General features: G+C 33.8%; 1 protein-coding gene across 1 annotated transcript; it reads right to left on the bottom strand.

The window, feature by feature from the left end:
- Positions 1–434: 434 nt before the first annotated feature.
- Positions 435–14,714, bottom strand: LOC134710231 (uncharacterized). Its single transcript, XM_063570498.1, has 4 exons — positions 14,356–14,714; positions 10,686–10,912; positions 6,804–7,002; positions 435–4,130 (listed from the first exon to the last, which is right to left on the bottom strand). The coding sequence occupies exons 1-4, from the start codon at positions 14,630–14,632 to the stop codon at positions 733–735; spliced, it is 4,101 nt and encodes a 1,366-aa protein (XP_063426568.1). The 5' UTR covers positions 14,633–14,714; the 3' UTR covers positions 435–732.
- Positions 14,715–18,925: the final 4,211 nt, after the last annotated feature.

The following is an 18,925-nucleotide window of genomic DNA, read 5'->3' as shown; positions in this document are numbered from 1 at the left end:
TATTTTGACTAAAATCTAAAAAAAAAAGAAGAGAAAAACAACATGTTTAATAATTTATTGCGTCTGAAGCGCTTTCCTGGATTACATTCATCAGGAACGCTCAAAGCCAAAATTTGAAATCCGAAGATGTTTAAGTACCGAAAATTGCTGAAGAGCTACATGTCAAAAATACCTAAAGTAAATAGCCAAATTCATTTAAAGCCAAATTTGCCTCATGGAGTTAAAACCTTAGTTTCATAATAACTTCAAAATTTATAAACGGACAATTTGAGTACAGTTTGTGAAATCATGTCAGTACCAAAGCACTGAACACTGAGCTGATGATACCCTCGGGGACTGATAGTCCACCAGCAAAGGTATTGACCAAGTGATGTAAAAAGATGGAAAACAACATGTTTAATAATTGATTGCGGCTTGAATTATTTCACGAAAAACAACAACAACAACAATACTTTATTTTAAGAGGGTTACACAGTTAGCTATATAACTAATCTTCCCTGAGAATGAAGTAAGTCAGTGTTTTTCGATCAATTTTTAATCATCACAATGATTCCGGTGTCGTGACCTCAAATAGTCACGTTTCTTTCGAGTAAATCCCAAAATTTGGAATGAAATTGAAATAAAAAAAATTAAAATATAGCATAAAACTACTAAAAGTCACTGTTTTACAAATTTGACTTTTTGAGTGTCATTTTGTACACTACTTCCTTGTGAAATTGACCTTTTCGTGTGCTACAATATCACCTCGAACGGAAACATGATTGTATACCAATACAAATAAATTGACAAATTGAAAAAAAATCTATATGTAAGCTTAGATGAAAAGGGAATTTTACCAAATCTGAAAATAAATATGATCAATATACAGTGTACAAAACAAAAGTAACAAACTGCATTTAACCAAAAAAACATACAAAATAAAGATATGTGGCCTATTTTTGACCAGTCTATAATTCTTGAATCCATTGCAAGTGTTCCATCATAATTTGTGCTATTTGGGTCTTTTTTATAAGTTAAAGTATTGGCTAAACTTGTACATGAGATATTTGCAAAACTACTAGTGAGTTTTGAACAATTTAAAGCTGTTCTGTCAAGTGTATTAAAATTGTTCGTGATATTGAAATTTGACCCGTATTGAAAAACAAAACGTATTGCTATAAAGAGTGAAAGTGCTTTGAGAGTCACCGTGACGAACGTTTTAAGATGATCTACTATTGTATAGTGCATTATCAATTTCCATAGCATTACAGCGAGAATCGTTTTGAACACAAGTTCGTACTCGAATGGAACGTATACAAATATACCAAGTATAATGAAAGAATCACATATTATTAATAGTATTAATTCCAAAATTAAAAACACACACCAAAAGAAAACTGAGGAACTCAGTGCTAACAAAAAAGGTATAGTGATTAAAATGACATATATGCCTCTCGACAGCTGTAACAATGTTATATTATCAGATTCGGAAACTTGTCCAACGATAAAACATTCATTTTGAAATTCCTTAATGATTAATGAGGAAATCCATATGTATACTGCTACGCCCAAAGTCAGTAAAATTAGGAAGAACAAGACTAATGCAAATACTTTATGATACCTCTCGATGGATTGTTTATAGCTTATATATCTAACTGTATCAAAACTACTTTGAATTAACCCATATGATGAAATGACATCGTTATTAACTAAAAAAGGATTAGCCCCATTCTCAAACAAAGTGTCTATACAGCTATGACTTTCCTCTTTTAAAATGTTACTCTTTATAACAGAATGTAAGGCTGTATTACCCTCTTTGTCTGGCATGTTTACAAAGTCACGACACATATTCCTCAAAGCAGTTTGTAGCGTGATATTAAAACACGTGGTCCTGAAAGCTGACATCGATGTTTTATTATACTTTTTTCCCTTCTCTAGGAGTCGAGTATTCTCTAAACACTGTTTCCGAGTGCTGTGGGTTACCAACATTCTTGTTGCAATTCCACTCGTTGTGTAATGTAAAGGTGTTCTATCGAAATCATCACGAATTATTACTTCAGCTTTATTACGTAGCAGAATAGATAATATATCGATATTATTGTTTATAACTGCTAGATGGACAGCAGTAAGTCCGTTATTGTCAGCGGTACTTACTTTTACTCTGTGAACTTGCTTAAAGTCAAAATATGAATAATGGTTTTGAACCAATTCTTCATGGAATAAAACCTCTACAGCTTGTAAATTATTTAACAGTACAGCGTAATGTAGGACTGTCCATCCGCTTTTTGTTTTCCAATCAATATCTTCTGACCGAAGTTTTGATCTCAAACTTTCTAAGTCGTCACGTCGGACTGCTTTATGAAGCTCTGTCTGGTTCAAGTCATATTCCAGGATCAAACTGGTTAATTCGGGTTTATTTGAAGCGGCCAAAATTGGTATATTCATTGTAAACCATCTTCTTAAGTTTACGTGTGCCCCATTTTCCATCAGTAAGCGCATCATTTTACAACAACCGGACTTAACTGCTATATATAAAGGGGTTTCCCCAAATTCGGAAAAGCAGTTAACATCTGCACCAGAACAAATTAATTCGTTTACTATATCAAAGCTACCACTCAGAACAGCAAGAGGAAAAAAGGACTTAACTAAGTCTTGGTTAAAATAATCTCTACCAAGAACCCATTTACGCTCTATTTTTGTCATCTTGTTCCATATATACTGAAAGAATTCATGGCAACTGTAGGCTATAATCCAATACATAAGGGTTCGTCTGCCATATATTGCCATTATAACTCGACTAATGGCATCTTTGTTATCTTTGTTATCATTGGATAAAATATCTAAGGTTTTTTTATAAAAAGAACGACTGATCTCGGAACTATTCTTCATTAATAAAGTATATTTTGATTTCAGTGTGCAATGTTTATTATCAAAAGAGGTTCCAAATAAACGGACGAAGTTTCTGTTTTTAAAAAGGTCGCTCATTAACAAAGAAGAAAATCTTCCATTTGATAATTCATCACTCAATCTATTAAATAACGGATCAAGATGGTTCTCATTCAATTCATCTTCCGAAATAGTCACAATATTTTCACCAACAATTTCAGGACTGTTTTCATTAGGACGAACTCTTATCCGATGTGTAATAAACGATATATCACATTCTGATAACATTACTGCGGGGTCAAATGTAAAGAAATGGCAACCGACAGTTTCTTCTAGAGCATCGTGAATAAACCTGAAATTGTAACGGTCCCTAATGAAATAAGAACCTACAGCAGAACAAGCGCTATCTTCAAGTTCTTTTTTAGACATGTTGCTTTCAAGTCTGCAAGTTTGCATTATTCTGTTTATTTTCTTATCACATTTTTTCGAGTAAAGGTCAAATATGCGTCTACTAAATGAACCATTATACAACATGCATATCACTAAAATGCAATAAAGCTTCTTATTTTCAATACTCATTTTATCAAGTTCCTCACTGAACAGTGATAATGGTTTCCTAAAGAATGCAACTCTTTGTTTGAATCTTTCCTTAGAATTTGAAACTAATTTGCAAAGAAGAGGGAACGCATATTTATTTTCACACATTTTCTCAATCTCCTCTGTTTTAATTTCATTTTCAAAGTTACTTCTCCCAAGGTGTTTCATCAATATTTTCTGTTTTTCCTCTTTTGAAAGAATATTAGATTCGTGCTCTAGATTGAGGACAACTTTGTTTAAAATTGTCGATGCATTTTTAAATCTTTTATGGAGAGCTATTTGTAATATAAGTGTACACAATATTTTGGTTGAACCAAATTCAGTCTCCAAGCAGCTTTTTAGCTTTTCGTTTTTTCTTTCCCATTCTTCCAACAGGGTCGGACTTAAATCATATTTACCAAGGACGTCATCAATAAGAAACACTTGTTTCTTATTTGTTTTGTATTTGATTATATCATCTGGGGACTCTACTGCAACTATTTCATATCTCTCCAGTTTAAGTTTTAATGCGATATGTCGGATGGTTGCTGTTTTTCCTAATCCTGAATGAGATGTCACCAAAATACAATTACAATCCTTTATTTCATCATAAACAAGTTTTGTTCCCTTCGTTTCATAAAATATTTCGTCATCTGCAATCCATGTTTTGACAAAATTCTCATTCGCATCTGTAAAGATTCATAATGAGTATAAGCAGTTAAAATTGTAGTGATATATGGAACAGAACTTACGAATGAGTATATACGCACAATACTAATGTGACATTTTCCTCGACTGTGAACTTCCGAATACGATTTATTAACTAGTTTGTACTAACATGAGCAACAAGACGGATGCCATGTGGAGAAGGAAAGTCTTAACATTGCGAATTACCTGTGACCACCAACAGTATTTGGTGGACTTCGTTATTTGTTAATCGTAGATGATCAATAAATCTCAACATCCTTCATCTTACGGTATGACCAGTGTTGGGTTGTGCCTTTTCTTTGAAAAACTGCCTTATCATTCCATAAATATTCTTTTTAAATGGAAACATTTTGTGTAAAGTCGAAAAGTCGATTGGCTAGTGACAGATATCATGTACTTCACATAAATATCAAACTTAAATGTATCTTCTCTTGGACGAGCCATCTGTTTCATTAAAAAAATGGTTAAACACTACGTTTTATTTCAAGTGAACCCGAAGAACCATAATGTTGCATAGTAACCACACAAAATTACTTTTGTGAACGTTTGTGTATGCATTAAAAAGACAGAAAATTGGAAAAATACCATAAAACTAAAATGTTACAATAACAACAAAATGCTGACTACTGGGCTGGTGATACCATCGGGGAATGAAAACTCCACCAGCAGTGCCATTGACCCTGTGGTTGTTAATGAACTCAGCATAGAAACCAGGATTGAATATTGTATTTGCACCAGACACGCGAGCCGTTTACAAATGACTCATCAGTGACGCTCGAATCAAAAAGTTAAAAATGCAAGTAAAGTACGAAAAGGAGGGACGAAATATACCAGAGGGACAGTCAAACTCATAAATCGAAAATAAACTGACAACGCCATTGCCAAAAATGAAAAAAGACAAACAGACAAACAATAGTATACATGACACAACATAGAAAACTAGAAACAACACGAACCCCACCAAAAACTAGGGGTGATTTTATGTGCTCCAGAAGGGTAAGAAGATCCTGCTCCACATGTGGCACCCGTCGTGTTGCTCGTGTTATTACAAATCCGGTAAAGTTGAAGAACATTGAGGTTTATGAGGTTTAAATACCAAAATCTAAACTGTTCAATGATAAATAATAGCATTTCTAATTATACCAAAAAAATCTGAAGTTATAAACATGAAGCGCTATACTTTTCACGTATATTTTGTCATCTTTTCCCATTGTTAATGACCATTGAAATCGAAGTTCTGCCTGTACATTACTTAAGATACTATAAGTATTATGTTCTATTGATATTTAAGGTTTTGTGGACATTGTGGTAGTGGTAAATTAAAATATGGTTATATCTTGAATAAGGCAATACTATACTACTGTTTAATTTTTTTAAATTAATTAAGCGAAAAATAATCCGGGAAACAAACAAAAATCAAGGCAATTAAATCAACTGTCAGAGGTAAAGCAATGAAACAGCAGAAACACTAACTGCCATAAAAACAAACACCAACATACATATGATCATATACTGACCATATGATAACAACGGCCTAATCCTAACTTGATACAGGACATTTAAAAAAAAATGGTTTTCTGGTTAGCAAAACCTCCTGTTTATATGTCAATGTTAAAAAAAACGCTCAAATGACAATATTACGTAACAGGAATACACAGCAAGAACACTCAGGATAAAGAAATACACAAATAAATAATATAATAGTACATAACAATATGTAAACAACAGAATAAGAACGGACACTTCCCTTGAATTAACGACAGTACACATTGCAAGGTCCTCGTGTCCGTCGTAACATTTTCACCTTGATCAGTGAAAAAGGTTAATTTTTGGTGGTCAAGTCCACATGTCAATTACTTAAAGCAATATGATAATGGTTGCATATTCTGTGTATGACAGGACTGTAACGTGTACGTGTCCAACTGACAGGTGTCATCGACCTGGACCTCATATTCATGGTTCAAAGGTTAAAGTTAAGTTTTAGAGTTTTAGTCTTTTTTTCTTTTCTAATTCTTTATGCAATATGTCAACAATATTTAGTGTACAGAAATATTTTAAGATGTACATGTCAGTCTCGCAGGTTTTATCTGACCTCGACCTCATTTTCCCAGTTTATTGCTCAATAATAAAATATAAGTTTTTGTGTTTTGATCATAAACTATAACCCAAAGGTCAACTTTATTTGGTGTATGGAAGCATTGTTAGCGTACATGTCGCCTGGAATAGTTCATCTGAAATTTACCACATTTTCGCGGTGCATTGGTCTATATTTAGTTTCTTGGTTAATTTCTAAGAAACAATAAGTAATTGGTCAACTATATAAAGTGAATTGAATGATTGAAAGGTGTATATGTATTACTTGTTTGGTTTAGATTACAGTGACCTCATTTTCTTGGATCCTGTTAAGTTGATGTAATTGTTGTAGTAAAGCTTTATATTTATCACTATCAACATAACATCAATGATTAGTAAAGAAGGCGAGACATTTCAGCGTTTGCACTCTTCTTTAACTACATTTTTTTTGTAATTGACCACCACTATAAATTTCACAACATGTGACCTTATAATAAAAGAAAGAAGATTATTGTTTAGTTTTGCATGCGTCTTCTCGATAAGATTTGCTTCACGGTCCTATCGAATGAATGTAAACAAACCTGCAAATTTTTTTGGAAGATTTCCTTCTCTGTAATACGAGAAATCACTTTCTATCTGTTCCTTTTCCTTTTCGTACTCTTTGGTAAGTTGCCTTAGTTCTGCGATGGCCAATATTTTTGCCTTTTCTCCATCAAGATCATAATGTAAGATTTCAGTGATCTCATGTGGTATTTGACCTTTATTTAAAGATGTCAATGCCTAAATAAGAATATACAAGTAACTGATTCAGAACGAATTTCTGAAGGAACATATAACATAAACATTTTATCACATATATTTTTGAATATGACAAGACATTAGGCATACTCAGCTATTGTATTATTCGATCCTCTCTAGGTTGTCGTGTTTATAAGGAAAATCTTCATAATTTTAATATCTTATGTAACACGACGGGTGCCGCATGTGGAGCAGGATCTGCTTACCCTTCCGGAGCATCTGAGATCACCCCTAGTTTTTGATGGGGTTGTTTATTCTTTAGTTTTCTATGTTGCGTCATGTATACTATTGTGTGTCTGTTTTAGCCAGGGCGTTGTCAGTTTGTTTTATATTTATGAGTTTAACTGTCCCTTTGGTATCTTTCGTCCCTCTTTTATGTCACGTTTACATGTATCACCAAGCTTTATTTCGCATCGAAATAGAATGGTTTCCCGTAAATCAAAAAGTCTGTGTCGCTCACCAGTACAATAACAAGGTACCATCTCCAACAGTTACGAATGGTGAAGTTGAAATCATTCCTTCGTAAATTTTACGGACGCCATCACGAGTTGGTTGACCGTTATGGAATAACTGTTTCACAAATGATATCGGATATGTTCTTAACGTCGTAACAACAATCCTCTTCCCTTTCATGAATGTGACCTACCAAATTATACTATTTACCGGATTTGTTATCACAAAAGCAACACGACGGGTGCCACATGTGGAGCAAGATCTGCTTACCCTGCAGGAGCACCTTAGATCACCCCTCGTTTTTGGTGGGGTTCGTGTTTTTTATTCTTTAGTTTTCTATGTTGTGTCATGTGTACTATTGTGTGTCTGTTTGTCATTTTCATTTTTAGCCCTAGCGTTGTCAGTTTGTTTTAGATTTATGAGTTTGACTGTCCCTTTGGTATCTTTCGTCCCTCTTTTATGAATGTATATTAACCCTGACTACAACATTTTTCTTGTACAACTGATACGTTTCACCTGATTACAGTATTTCACTATTTACCATGTACTTTTTTCAGGACGCAAATAATGAATAAACCCTGTCCTTTAGGGGATGAACTGTAAGTAGTAGAGTGACATTTTTTGTTGTTTTGTCTTCTTTATTTTTTTTTAGATCTGTCTTCTTGTTATATGTTGCCTTTAACAGTTGTCTTTAATTTTATAGTTGTTTTTAAGTACAAATTGTGATCAAAGGGCAAAATAATAGACATTATATCTTTCCACGAGATAATCTTCTGTTTCAATAAATATCTATCTGAATTTAAAGTTGGGGTATAAAAACTAGAGGCTCTAAAGAGCCTGTGTCGCTCACCTTGGTTTTTGTGAATATTAAACAAAGGACGTAGATGGATTCATGACAAAATTGTGTTTTGGTGATGGTGATGTGTTTGTTCATCTTACTTTACTGAACATTCTAGCTGCTTACAATTATCTCTATCTATAATTAACTTGGCCCAGTAGTTTCAGAGAAGATTTTTGTAAAAGATTACTAAGATTTACGAAAAAATGGTTAAAACTTGACTATAAAGGGTTTTAACTCTTAAAGGGGTCAACTAGCAATTTCGGTCATGTTGACTTATTTATAGATTTTACTTTGCCAACATTTATTGTTTTTTAAAGTTTATCTCTATCTATAATAATATTCAAGATAATAACCTAAAACAGCAAATTTCCTTAAAATTACCAGTTCAGGGGCAGCAACCCAACAACAGGTTGTCTGATTCATCTGAAAATTTCAGGGCAGATATATTTTTACTTAATAAACAGTTTTACTTCATGTCAGATTTGCTTTAATTGCTTTGGTTTTTGAGTTATAAGCCAAAAACTGCATTTTACCCCTATGTTCTATTTTTAGCCGTGGCGGCCATCTTGGTTGGTTGGCGGGGTCACACCACACAATTTTTAAACTAGATACCCCAATGATGATTATGGCCAAGTTTGGATTAATTTGGCCTAGCAGTTTCAGAGGAGAAGATTTTTGTAAAAGATTACTAAGATCTACAAAAAATGGTTAAAAATTGACTATAAAGGGCAATAACTCCTATAGGGATCATTTGACCATTTCGGTCATGTTAACGTATTTGTAGCTCTTACTTTGCTGAACATTATTGCTGTTTACAGTTTATCTCTATCTATAATAATATTCAAGATAATAACCAAAAACAACAAAATTTCCTTAAAATTACCAATTTAGGGGCAGCAACCCAACAACGGGTTGTCTGATTCATCTGAAAATTTCAGGGCAGATAGATCTTGACCTGATGAACATTTTTACCTCGTCAGATTTGGTCTAAATGCTTTGATTTTTGAGTTATAAGCCAAAAACTGCATTTTACCCCTATGTTCTATTTTTAGCCGTGGCAGCCATCTTGGTTGGTTGGCGGGGTCACGCCACACAATTTTTAAACTAGATACCCTAATGAAGATTATGGCCAGGTTTGGATAAATTTGGCCCAGCAGTTTCAGAGGAGAAGATTTTTGTAAAAGTTAACGACGACGGACGCAGGACGACGGACGACGACGGACGACGCCGGACGCCGGACGCCAAGTGATGAGAAAAGCTCACTTGGCCCTTCGGGCCAGGTGAGCTAAAAATGGAAAGTGTATGCTTGTTATATGTACAAATAATCTATGTTCTCCTGATACGGGTTATGTTCTTCTCATATATGTAATGATGGTATGATACTAAACCCCTAACGGGATGGATTGTGCTTGGTGTTCATATAATGAAATCAAAATCTTTCAGTCAGTTTAATTGAAGTCTGGAGCTGGCATGTCAGTTAACTGCCAGTATATAAAAAAGAAGATGTGGTATGATTGCCAATGAGACAACTATCCACAAAAGACCAAAATGAAACAAACATTAAAAATTATAGGTCACCGTACGGCCTTCAACAATGAGCAAAGCACATACCGTATATAGTCAGCTATAAAAAGGCCCCGATAAGAGTCTGTTGTTATGTATGTATTATTGTCATTTTGTTTATTTTCTTTGGTTACATCTTCTGACATCAGACTCAGACTTCTCTTGAACTGAATTTTAATGTGCGTAGTGTTATGCGTTTACTTTTCTACATTGGCTAGAGGTATAGGGGGAGGGTTGAGATCTCACAAACATGTTTAACCCTGCCGCATTTTTGCGCCTGTCCCAAGTCAGGAGCCTCTAGCCTTTGTTAGTTTTGTATTATTTTAATTTCAGTTTCTTGTGTACAATTTGGAAATTAGTATGGCGTTCATCATCACTGAACTAGTATATATTTGTTTAGGGGCCAGCTGAAGGACGCCTCCGGATGCGGGAATTTCTCGCTACATTGAAGAAGACCTGTTGATGACCTTCTGCTGCTGTTTTTTTTATGGTCGGGTTGTTGTCTCTTCGACACATTCCCCATTTCCATTCTCAATTTTATCCAGTAAAATAATGATGTATCTTATCTATTCGCTCCCATAACATCATAGTATATTAACTTACAATAGATTGATATTGCGACACAAACCACTTTATAACTTGAAAAAAACAACAGATAGGAAATCTTTTGTATTTATTAATATCGGCCATCTAAGTACATAATATATATATTCTAAAACCCATTTTTTAATTTTATGTGAGTATTACGAAGACGAAAATCTCTAAAAAAAAAAAAGCAACCAAATTTTGTTTAGTTTTTATAACATACCTTTTTCACTCGAGTCCATTCGTCTGTGAATGCATTATTATCAATAGAAGTAACTGTCGCATGAGCCATCTGATTTCTGTACCACTTCAGTGTAGCCAAGTCCGCTCCCGGTAACGTATCATTCTGAAGCGGAAGTTGGTCCCATCCATTAGAGGGTGTTATAAGACCTCCTAGATTACGCAGCAGACATATCATCATTGTCAGATCAAAGTCCTTGGAAGAGGTAGCTGGAACAAATCAATGGAGAGTGAATGTTCTGGAATATTTAACAGCTGTGCTGTTTTCAATCTTTGCAAAAAAAAAAATACAGCTTTTCACCGTTTGACAATGTATAACACTTTAAGGTAGTAACAACCTTGTGTCGTTTTCAGACAATTCTGATTAGCTCTTTATCAAAAAAGAGCTTCTCCCAAAGGTATCATATCAAGTGATATAAACTTGTCATATTATAGATGTTCTCCTAGGAAAATCAAACGGAAAATCCTTTACAGTTCAAACACGTGTAACGAATGGAAAGCAACTATCGTGTTCCTGACTTGGTCCAACAAATGTAGAATAAGGAGGATTAAACATTGTTTTACAGCTATTTCAACCTTTCACTCGTATTACAGTCGCATAAAATTGCATTATATTGACAATAATATGTAAGCAAAATGAAAAGACATAATAGGTACAAATGTAAAAAAAAATCAACATTGAGATATGATCTTCATCACTTTGAAACAAAACCCCACTGTTTCGACATAAAATTGCATAAAGACAGAATACATAACTAAACCTGAAAGACAAGAAAACAAAACTGACCATAACACAATATCACAATGGCAGAATGTACAAGTACCAACCCACGTCATAGATACATAATCAAGAATAGATAAACAGTATAGGTTAAAAATATACAAAGACAAAAAAGGAAAAAATTTACATGTAAGAAGGATGAAAAACAAAGTCAGCTACTAGAATCTATATACATTCATTTTAAAACCAGTTGTTGGCATGACACGGGTTATGTTCTTCTCATATATGTTATGATTGTATGATACTAAACCCCTAACGGGAAGGATTGTACCTGATATTTTTATAATGAAGACATAATCTTTAAATCAGTTTAATTGAAGTCTGGAGCTGGCATGTCAGTTAACTGCTAGAAGTCTGTTCTTATTTATGTATTAATGTCATTTTGTTTATTTTCTTTGGTTACACCTTCGGACATAATTAATGTGCGTATTGTAATGCCTTTCAATATATACACATGGAAAAAAGTATTGCAACACCTTGATATTTTAAAACTTGAAAAATCAGCCTCTTTTTTTGGATGAAATATAATAAAATATTTGGATAATATTATTGAAACAAAATTTATGGTTATATATAGTTATCAAAGGTACCAGGATTACAATTTACTACGCCAGACGCGCGTTTCGTCTACATAAGACTCATCAGTGACGCTCATATCAAAATATTTATAAAGCCAAAAACAAGTAGAAAGTTGAAGAGCATTGAGGATCCAAAATTCCAAAAAGTTGTGCCAAATACGGCTAAGTTAATCTATGCCTGGGATAAGAAAATCCTTAGTTTTTCAAAAATTCAAAGTTTGGTAAACAGGAAATTTATAAAAATGACCACATTATTGATATTCATGTCAACACCGAAGTGTTGACTACTGGGCTGGTGATACCCTCGGGGACGAAACGTCCACCAGCAGTGGCATCGACCCAATGGTGTATCCATGTGTTCGTAGATAGTAGATGTTTTTGTGTCCTGTTAAATTGTTCCTTTTAAAATTGTTATACGATGATGACTGATGTACCCATATTTTGACTATTTCATTAATTGTGACTGTTTATTTAACGCATCATGTAAATGTAGCGGAATTTGATGAGACTGTTATTAAAGTGAGAGGGTTAGCGCTATAGAACCAGGTTTAATCCACCATTTTCTACATTTGAAAATGCCTGTACCAAGTCAGGAATATGACAGTTCTTGTCCATTCGTTTTTGATGCGTTTTGTTTTTTGATTTTGCCATGTGATTATGGACTTTCCAAATTGATTTTCCTCTGAGTTCAGTATTTTTGTGATTTTACTTTTTAATAACAAAATGAAGTGTTTTTTGCACATAAAAATGCAATTTACAACTTTTACTGTAGTCGAACTTTACAATGTCAGACATTTCAAAATTAATCTTCAGATAACTGTTCACATCATGGTTGATCGTTATACGCCAAAGAATAAGTACTTTACTATATTTGATACGGGAAACTGTGTGTCTGTTCGTAAGCAAAGGTCTTCAAAATGATCTTATCACACGATAACCAGTAGCGAGGAGTCGATCTCGAACAGTTCTTGTTAAAATGCTCCTGTATAGCCACTACTATCTTTTTATGATTGTATTGTATGCAATGGGTTTCCTTCTGAACAACCTTGATTATGCTTGATTTTACTAAGCAAATGGTACAGGAGGTCTTCTTTATCTCTGAAGGTCTTTAACATCGTTTATTGCCTGTTTTTTTTTCTCTCAAAATGACTTATAGTGAAATGGGTATGACCAACAATACGTGCATTTGTGACAGCGACATATCTGCTTCTCTCGTGCTAATAATCTGCCATTTTGCTGCAGTTAAGAGTTGTCGAGGACCCATTACAAGGTGTCAATCACATAACTTTAAAAGCTTGGTTATTTAAAGTGTTGAAAACAATGAGGATAAAAACATTTGTTTTGCTGTTTACGGATACAGTAGCTGCATGTGTAGATAAAAACTTATCGAGTCGATATTTATTGATTACACTCGAGTGATACTGAAATAATGTTTAACGAGTTCTATTTTATCAAATTATATCACAAAAAAATAAAGACTGTTTTTTTTTATTTCAATTTCAATTTGATGTTGCAATACTTTTTTCCTTGTGTATATATTTGTATATATATTGTTTAGGGGTCAGCTGAAGGACGCCTCCGGGTGCGGGTATTTTTGGCTGCATTGAGGACCTGTTGGTGACCTTCTGCTGTTGTCTGTTCTTCTATGGTCGGGTTGTTGTCTCTTGTCTCTTTGACACATTCCCCATTTCCATTCTCAATTTATTTGAAAGTAAATTAAAAAAAAAGAGTTATCAGTAAATTAAAATTACACTCAATATCAATGTTATATACATATGCAAATTCAGGTCTCTACAATCAGTCGATACCTACTAAAATATATTGGAATTGCACAAAGTCATGTTTTCCCTGACTGTTTATGGCGTCTTTTCATTAAATCCTTTGGATGTTGAATGTGCATTAGTTGATATTTTAGTATAATATTCAATGACTTGGTGACGATTTCTATTGGTGGCTAATTAATCATAAGCCGATTTTACTCTCTCCTTCGTGTACGAATCGAAAAGGTCGAATTCACCTTTTTTTATAGGTGGCTAATTGAAAAGTCTATTTAGGTGACAAATCGACTAAGTGCCGATTTGAACTTTTCTGTAGGAGGCCAATTGACAAGAAACCGATTTGACCTTTTTCTTCAGGTAACGAATCGACTATAGGTGCCGATTTTGCCTTTTCTGACGGTGGCTAATTGACAGGTAATGATTTCATTTGTGCCTAGATCAAATTTACACGTATCTGCAAACAGACTGAATACACAAGTAAAACTATAGACTCTATTATTTATTATATGTATTTACCATTTGTTCCAACAGGCATTGGAGGAAAATAGGATGGCCATACCGTTCCTGGAACACCCCTTAGTAAATCTAGTTGGACAGCATTGATCCGTTTTGATTTGTTTAAACTGAGAATGGCAGACATATTTCTATTAATAGTTTGATCTAAGTATGCTGGTGGAAATATTCCATCAAAGTATCTCCTTGTAATGACTGGTGATACTTTAAAGTTGAGCAGGAAAAATCGGGTGAAATTTCTCTCTTCTTCTGAAAGTTGTGAAATCGAAGCCATGATCATGAGCCTCTATGTAACAATCAGGTACAAAGTTAACGTATTCAGTCACGAACTCATGTTTTGTCTCTGCCAACACCAATCATCTGTTAAAAGTTTTAAAAAAAATTGTATAACAGTATTAAAGTGTAAATAAAAGCACGGAGATTTGTTAGCTCATGTGAGCTTATGTCATCACTTGGCGTTCGTCGTCGTCGTCGGCGTAAACTATTTCAAGAATATTCTCCTCTGACACTACTGTGCTAAATGCCTTCAAACTTAAACGGGATGTTCCTTAGGGTATTTAGTATATGAATTATATCCGACGTTGTGATCTATAAACAAATATGGGCGCCAAAGCTAAAAATAGAAAATAGAAGGTCAAATGCAGTTTTCGGAATATATCTCAAGAACTAAACCATCGGAGGCAAATCTGATAGGCAGGGGTGAAAATGTGCAATAAGTCAAGATGTATCAGCCCTGAAATTTTAAGACGAACAGAACAACAAATTGTTGGGTAGCTGCCACAAAATTGGTAATTCAAAGGAAATTTATCAGTTTTTGGTTATTATCTTGAATATTATTGAAGATAAATATTAACTGCAATCAGCAAAAAAGTTCAGTGAAGTAAGATCTTCAACACATTTAATGTGACCAAAATTTTCAATTGACCCTAAAAAAATATGGCTGCCATGGTTAAAAATAAAAAAAACTACGGTAAAATGCATGTTTAGAGTTTTTTATACGCTAAATAGTCTTCTTGTCGCTAAATTATTCTTCTTACCGCTTCTTGTCGCTAAATATCTTCTTGTGGCTAATTAGTGAGACTGCCGCAGAGGTCGAACCCTGAACAGTGGGGGCAAGTTTGGACACAATATTCAAGCTTGATACTGTCTGAATTTGGATTTTGATAAAAGTTTTGACATAAGATAGGTTTCCGACACAAAATGAAAGTTGTGAAAATTCTTAAAAAGTTTAAATGGGTTGAAGATTTCTTGATATTGTGCAATATTGTGATACTGCCCAATACAATGTTATTGCGCAATACTGTGTAATTGAAGATGATTTTTTTGCTATTGTGCAATACTAGTACTATGAAATTGAAAGATTTCTTGCTATTGAGCAATACTGTGCTATAACCAAGGTTCCGTGTTGAGTGTTGTACCTTGACCTACACTGGTTTACTTTTATGAATTATTACTTGGATGGAGAGTTGTCTCATTGGCATTCATACCACATCTGCCTATATCTATAAAGCGCAATACTAAATAATTGAAGATTTCCTGCTATTGCACAATACTTCATATAATAAGTTTGACATCACGTTTGGTGTGTATCTCCTGCCATATAAGTATTTTTTGCTTTTATATATAAATCAGAAATAATCAATGCAAGTATGGAAAATTTTTAAGAAAAAAAAAATTGAAAAAAAAAAAAATATTTACCCCCCTTTTAGTAATTGCCCCCAAACTGAATCCCAGCTTTCCCTTTGTGCTATGGTACCTTGCAGTACAATTTCAGAAAGATCCATAAACTTAAACAAAAGTGTTGTTTAGAAACTAGAAAAATGTTTTTGTCCCTTTTTGTCCCTTGATTCTAAAAAGGTTGGGGAAATAACCCAAAAATTCAATCCCAGCCGTGTGTTTGTGATATGGTACCTTGGAGTCCAATTTCAGAGATATCCATACACTTAAACACAAGTTACTGTCTGGAAACTAGAAAAAATGCTTGTTTTTGGCCACTAATTCCTGAAAATTTTGGGCAATCCCAGCGACCCTTTTGTGATCTGGAACCTTGTGGTACAATTTCAAAAAAAAGATTTATACATTTACACACAAGTTTTTGTCTGGAAACTACAAAAACGCTTATTTGGGCCTCCTTTTAACCACTTATTCCAAAACTGTTGGGACCATAACCCCCAAAGTCAATCCCAACCTACTTTGTATGGTTCCAAACCTTGTGTTTAAATTTCATAGATTTCTATCTATTTCTATTTAAGTTATTGTCCGGAAAACAAATGTCTTCGGTCGACGCTGACGCTTATGGCGACGACGTGATATTAAATATACGACTGCAAAACTTGCTGCGGTCGAACAAAATGATAGTGTTGGCCCATCTTTTGGCTCCTTATTCCTGAACGTTTAGGACAAAAATCCCAAACTCAATCCCAGTCTTCCTTTTGTGATATGAAACATTGTGGTACAATTTCAGAAAGATTCATACACTTTCACACAAGTTTTTGCTTGGAAACTAGAAAAAAAACCTTTGATATCGACAACAAAATATTACAAAACTCACCAAATGCCCTAGGGCACTAAGCCAACCGTGCGGGGGCTTAATAGCCAGTCAAAGTCGTTAAACACGCCCACCTTACCCGACTATTCACACAGTCATATCGTGTGTATTTATTGTCCTAACAGTGAGACAAAAGACACAAAGTGCATATATATTATAAGAGTATAAATATACAAAGATCTTCTACGATATTTAATTAATAACCTTAACGAATACGTTTATATTCAAAGGATCCATTTCAAAACCACAAATCTTTGTATCTATGAAATAACTAGGTTAACGTTTACACGGTGGGTAAGGTTGTCCTGCTAGAGAACGTTCTGTGTTGGTGATTCGGTTCTGACTGGTGCTGGTGGGTTTGTTTACATTGTATCAGAACGACAATAAAACAACCGTTTATATGGAGCTATCTTTTCTCTGATATTCCCAGGTACCATGTGAGTATATATAAAAAGAACTCTCCACAAGAGACCAAATGACACAGAAATTAACAACTATAGGTCACCGTACGGCCACCAACAACAAATGTAAATCAATTTAAAAGAGAAAACTAACGGTCTAATTCATGTAAAAACAAGAGGCTTTCAGAGAGACAGCAAACCGGATTTTTCTGCAGAGGTCGAACCCAGAACAGTTGAGCAAGTATGGACACAAAATTTAAGCTTAAAACAGCTCTTAATTTGGATTTAATTTGATTGAATATTTGATACAGTATGGGGTTGTGACACAAAATGAATAAGGTCATAGAACTGAAAATTTTGAAATTTAAATTTTAAGTACATCAGTCATAGAACTGAAAAATTTGAAATTTAAATTTTAAGTACATGGCAAGAATCAGCATATCAAGGAACCCCAAGATTCAATTTTTGATGAAATACTTCTTTGTTAAACCTTTTCTGTTGAAGGGAAAATAATGTAAATCTTATTTAGATATTATTTAGCCCTAGACTATTAAAGTAGATATAATGCTATATGTATTTTTAAATTATAATCAAATATAATTAAGTTTTTGAATAAATCTGTCACTCTTATGATTAATCATACACTGATGGTGTGTGTTACCTAGATAAAAGGTTAAAACTGTTTAAAACACTTAGTGAAATCAAACTTTCTATATATAGTTCATAGCTCTCAATATTTTTCTTTGGTTTGTAGCAAACTTATATAGATATGCAACTTATCTCAACGTTAACTTATCTTTTTAACCGATCAAAATAGATTATTATCTAATGAATTTGCAAATTTTGAACCCCAAACAGGATAATGTAACTAGAGGCTCTAAAGAGCCTGTGTCGCTCACCTTGGTCTATGTGCATATTAAACAAAGGACACAGATGGATTCATGACAAAATTGTATTTTGGTGATGGTGATGTGTTTGAAGTTCTTACTTTACTGAATGTTCTTGCTTCTTACAATTATATCTATAATGAACCTTGCCCATTAGTAACAGAGAAAAATATTTGGTAAAAATTTTCATAAATTTACCGAATTAATGAAAATTGTTAAAAATTGACTATAAAGGGCAATAACTCCTTAAGGGGTCAATTGACCATTTAGGTCATGTTGACTTATTTGTAGATCTTACTTTGCTGAACATTATTGCTGTTTACAGTTTATCTCTATCTATAATAGTATTCAAGATAATAACCAAAAACGGCAAAATTTCTTTAAAAATTACCAATTGGAGGGCAGCAAGCCAACAACCGATTGTCCAATTCATCTGAAAATTTCAGGGCAGATAGATTTTGACCTGATAAACATTTTTATCCCATGTCAAATTTCCTCAAAATGCTTTGGTTTTTGAGTTATAAGCCAAAAACTGCATTTTACCCCTATGTTCTATTTTTAGCTGTGGCGGCCATCTTGGTTGGTTGACCGGGTCACGCCACACATTTTTTAAACTAGATACCCCAAAGATGATGGTGGCCAAGTTTGGATTAATTTGGCTCAGTAGTTTCAGAGGAGAAGATTTTTGTAAAAGATTACTTAGATTTATGAAAAATGGTTAAAAATTGACTATAAAG

The sequence above is a fragment of the Mytilus trossulus genome, chromosome 3, assembly GCF_036588685.1.
Source record: "Mytilus trossulus isolate FHL-02 chromosome 3, PNRI_Mtr1.1.1.hap1, whole genome shotgun sequence".
Classification (NCBI taxonomy): Eukaryota; Metazoa; Mollusca; class Bivalvia; order Mytilida; family Mytilidae; genus Mytilus; species Mytilus trossulus.
The sequence above is the reverse complement of the archived record's forward strand: the minus strand, read 5'-3'. Positions and strand labels throughout refer to the sequence as shown.

Bases quoted from the DNA above. Each gene is read 5' to 3' on its own strand.
- LOC134710231 (XM_063570498.1), bottom strand. From the start codon at position 14,632: ATGATCATGGCTTCGATTTCACAACTTTCAGAAGAAGAGAGAAATTTC. The intron at 7,003-10,685 runs GTATGTTATAAA...ATTCTTATTTAG, and splicing joins AATGGACTCGAGTGAAAAAG to GCATTGACATCTTTAAATAA. The intron at 4,131-6,803 runs GTTTGTTTACAT...GAATCTTTACAG, and splicing joins TCTTCCAAAAAAATTTGCAG to ATGCGAATGAGAATTTTGTC.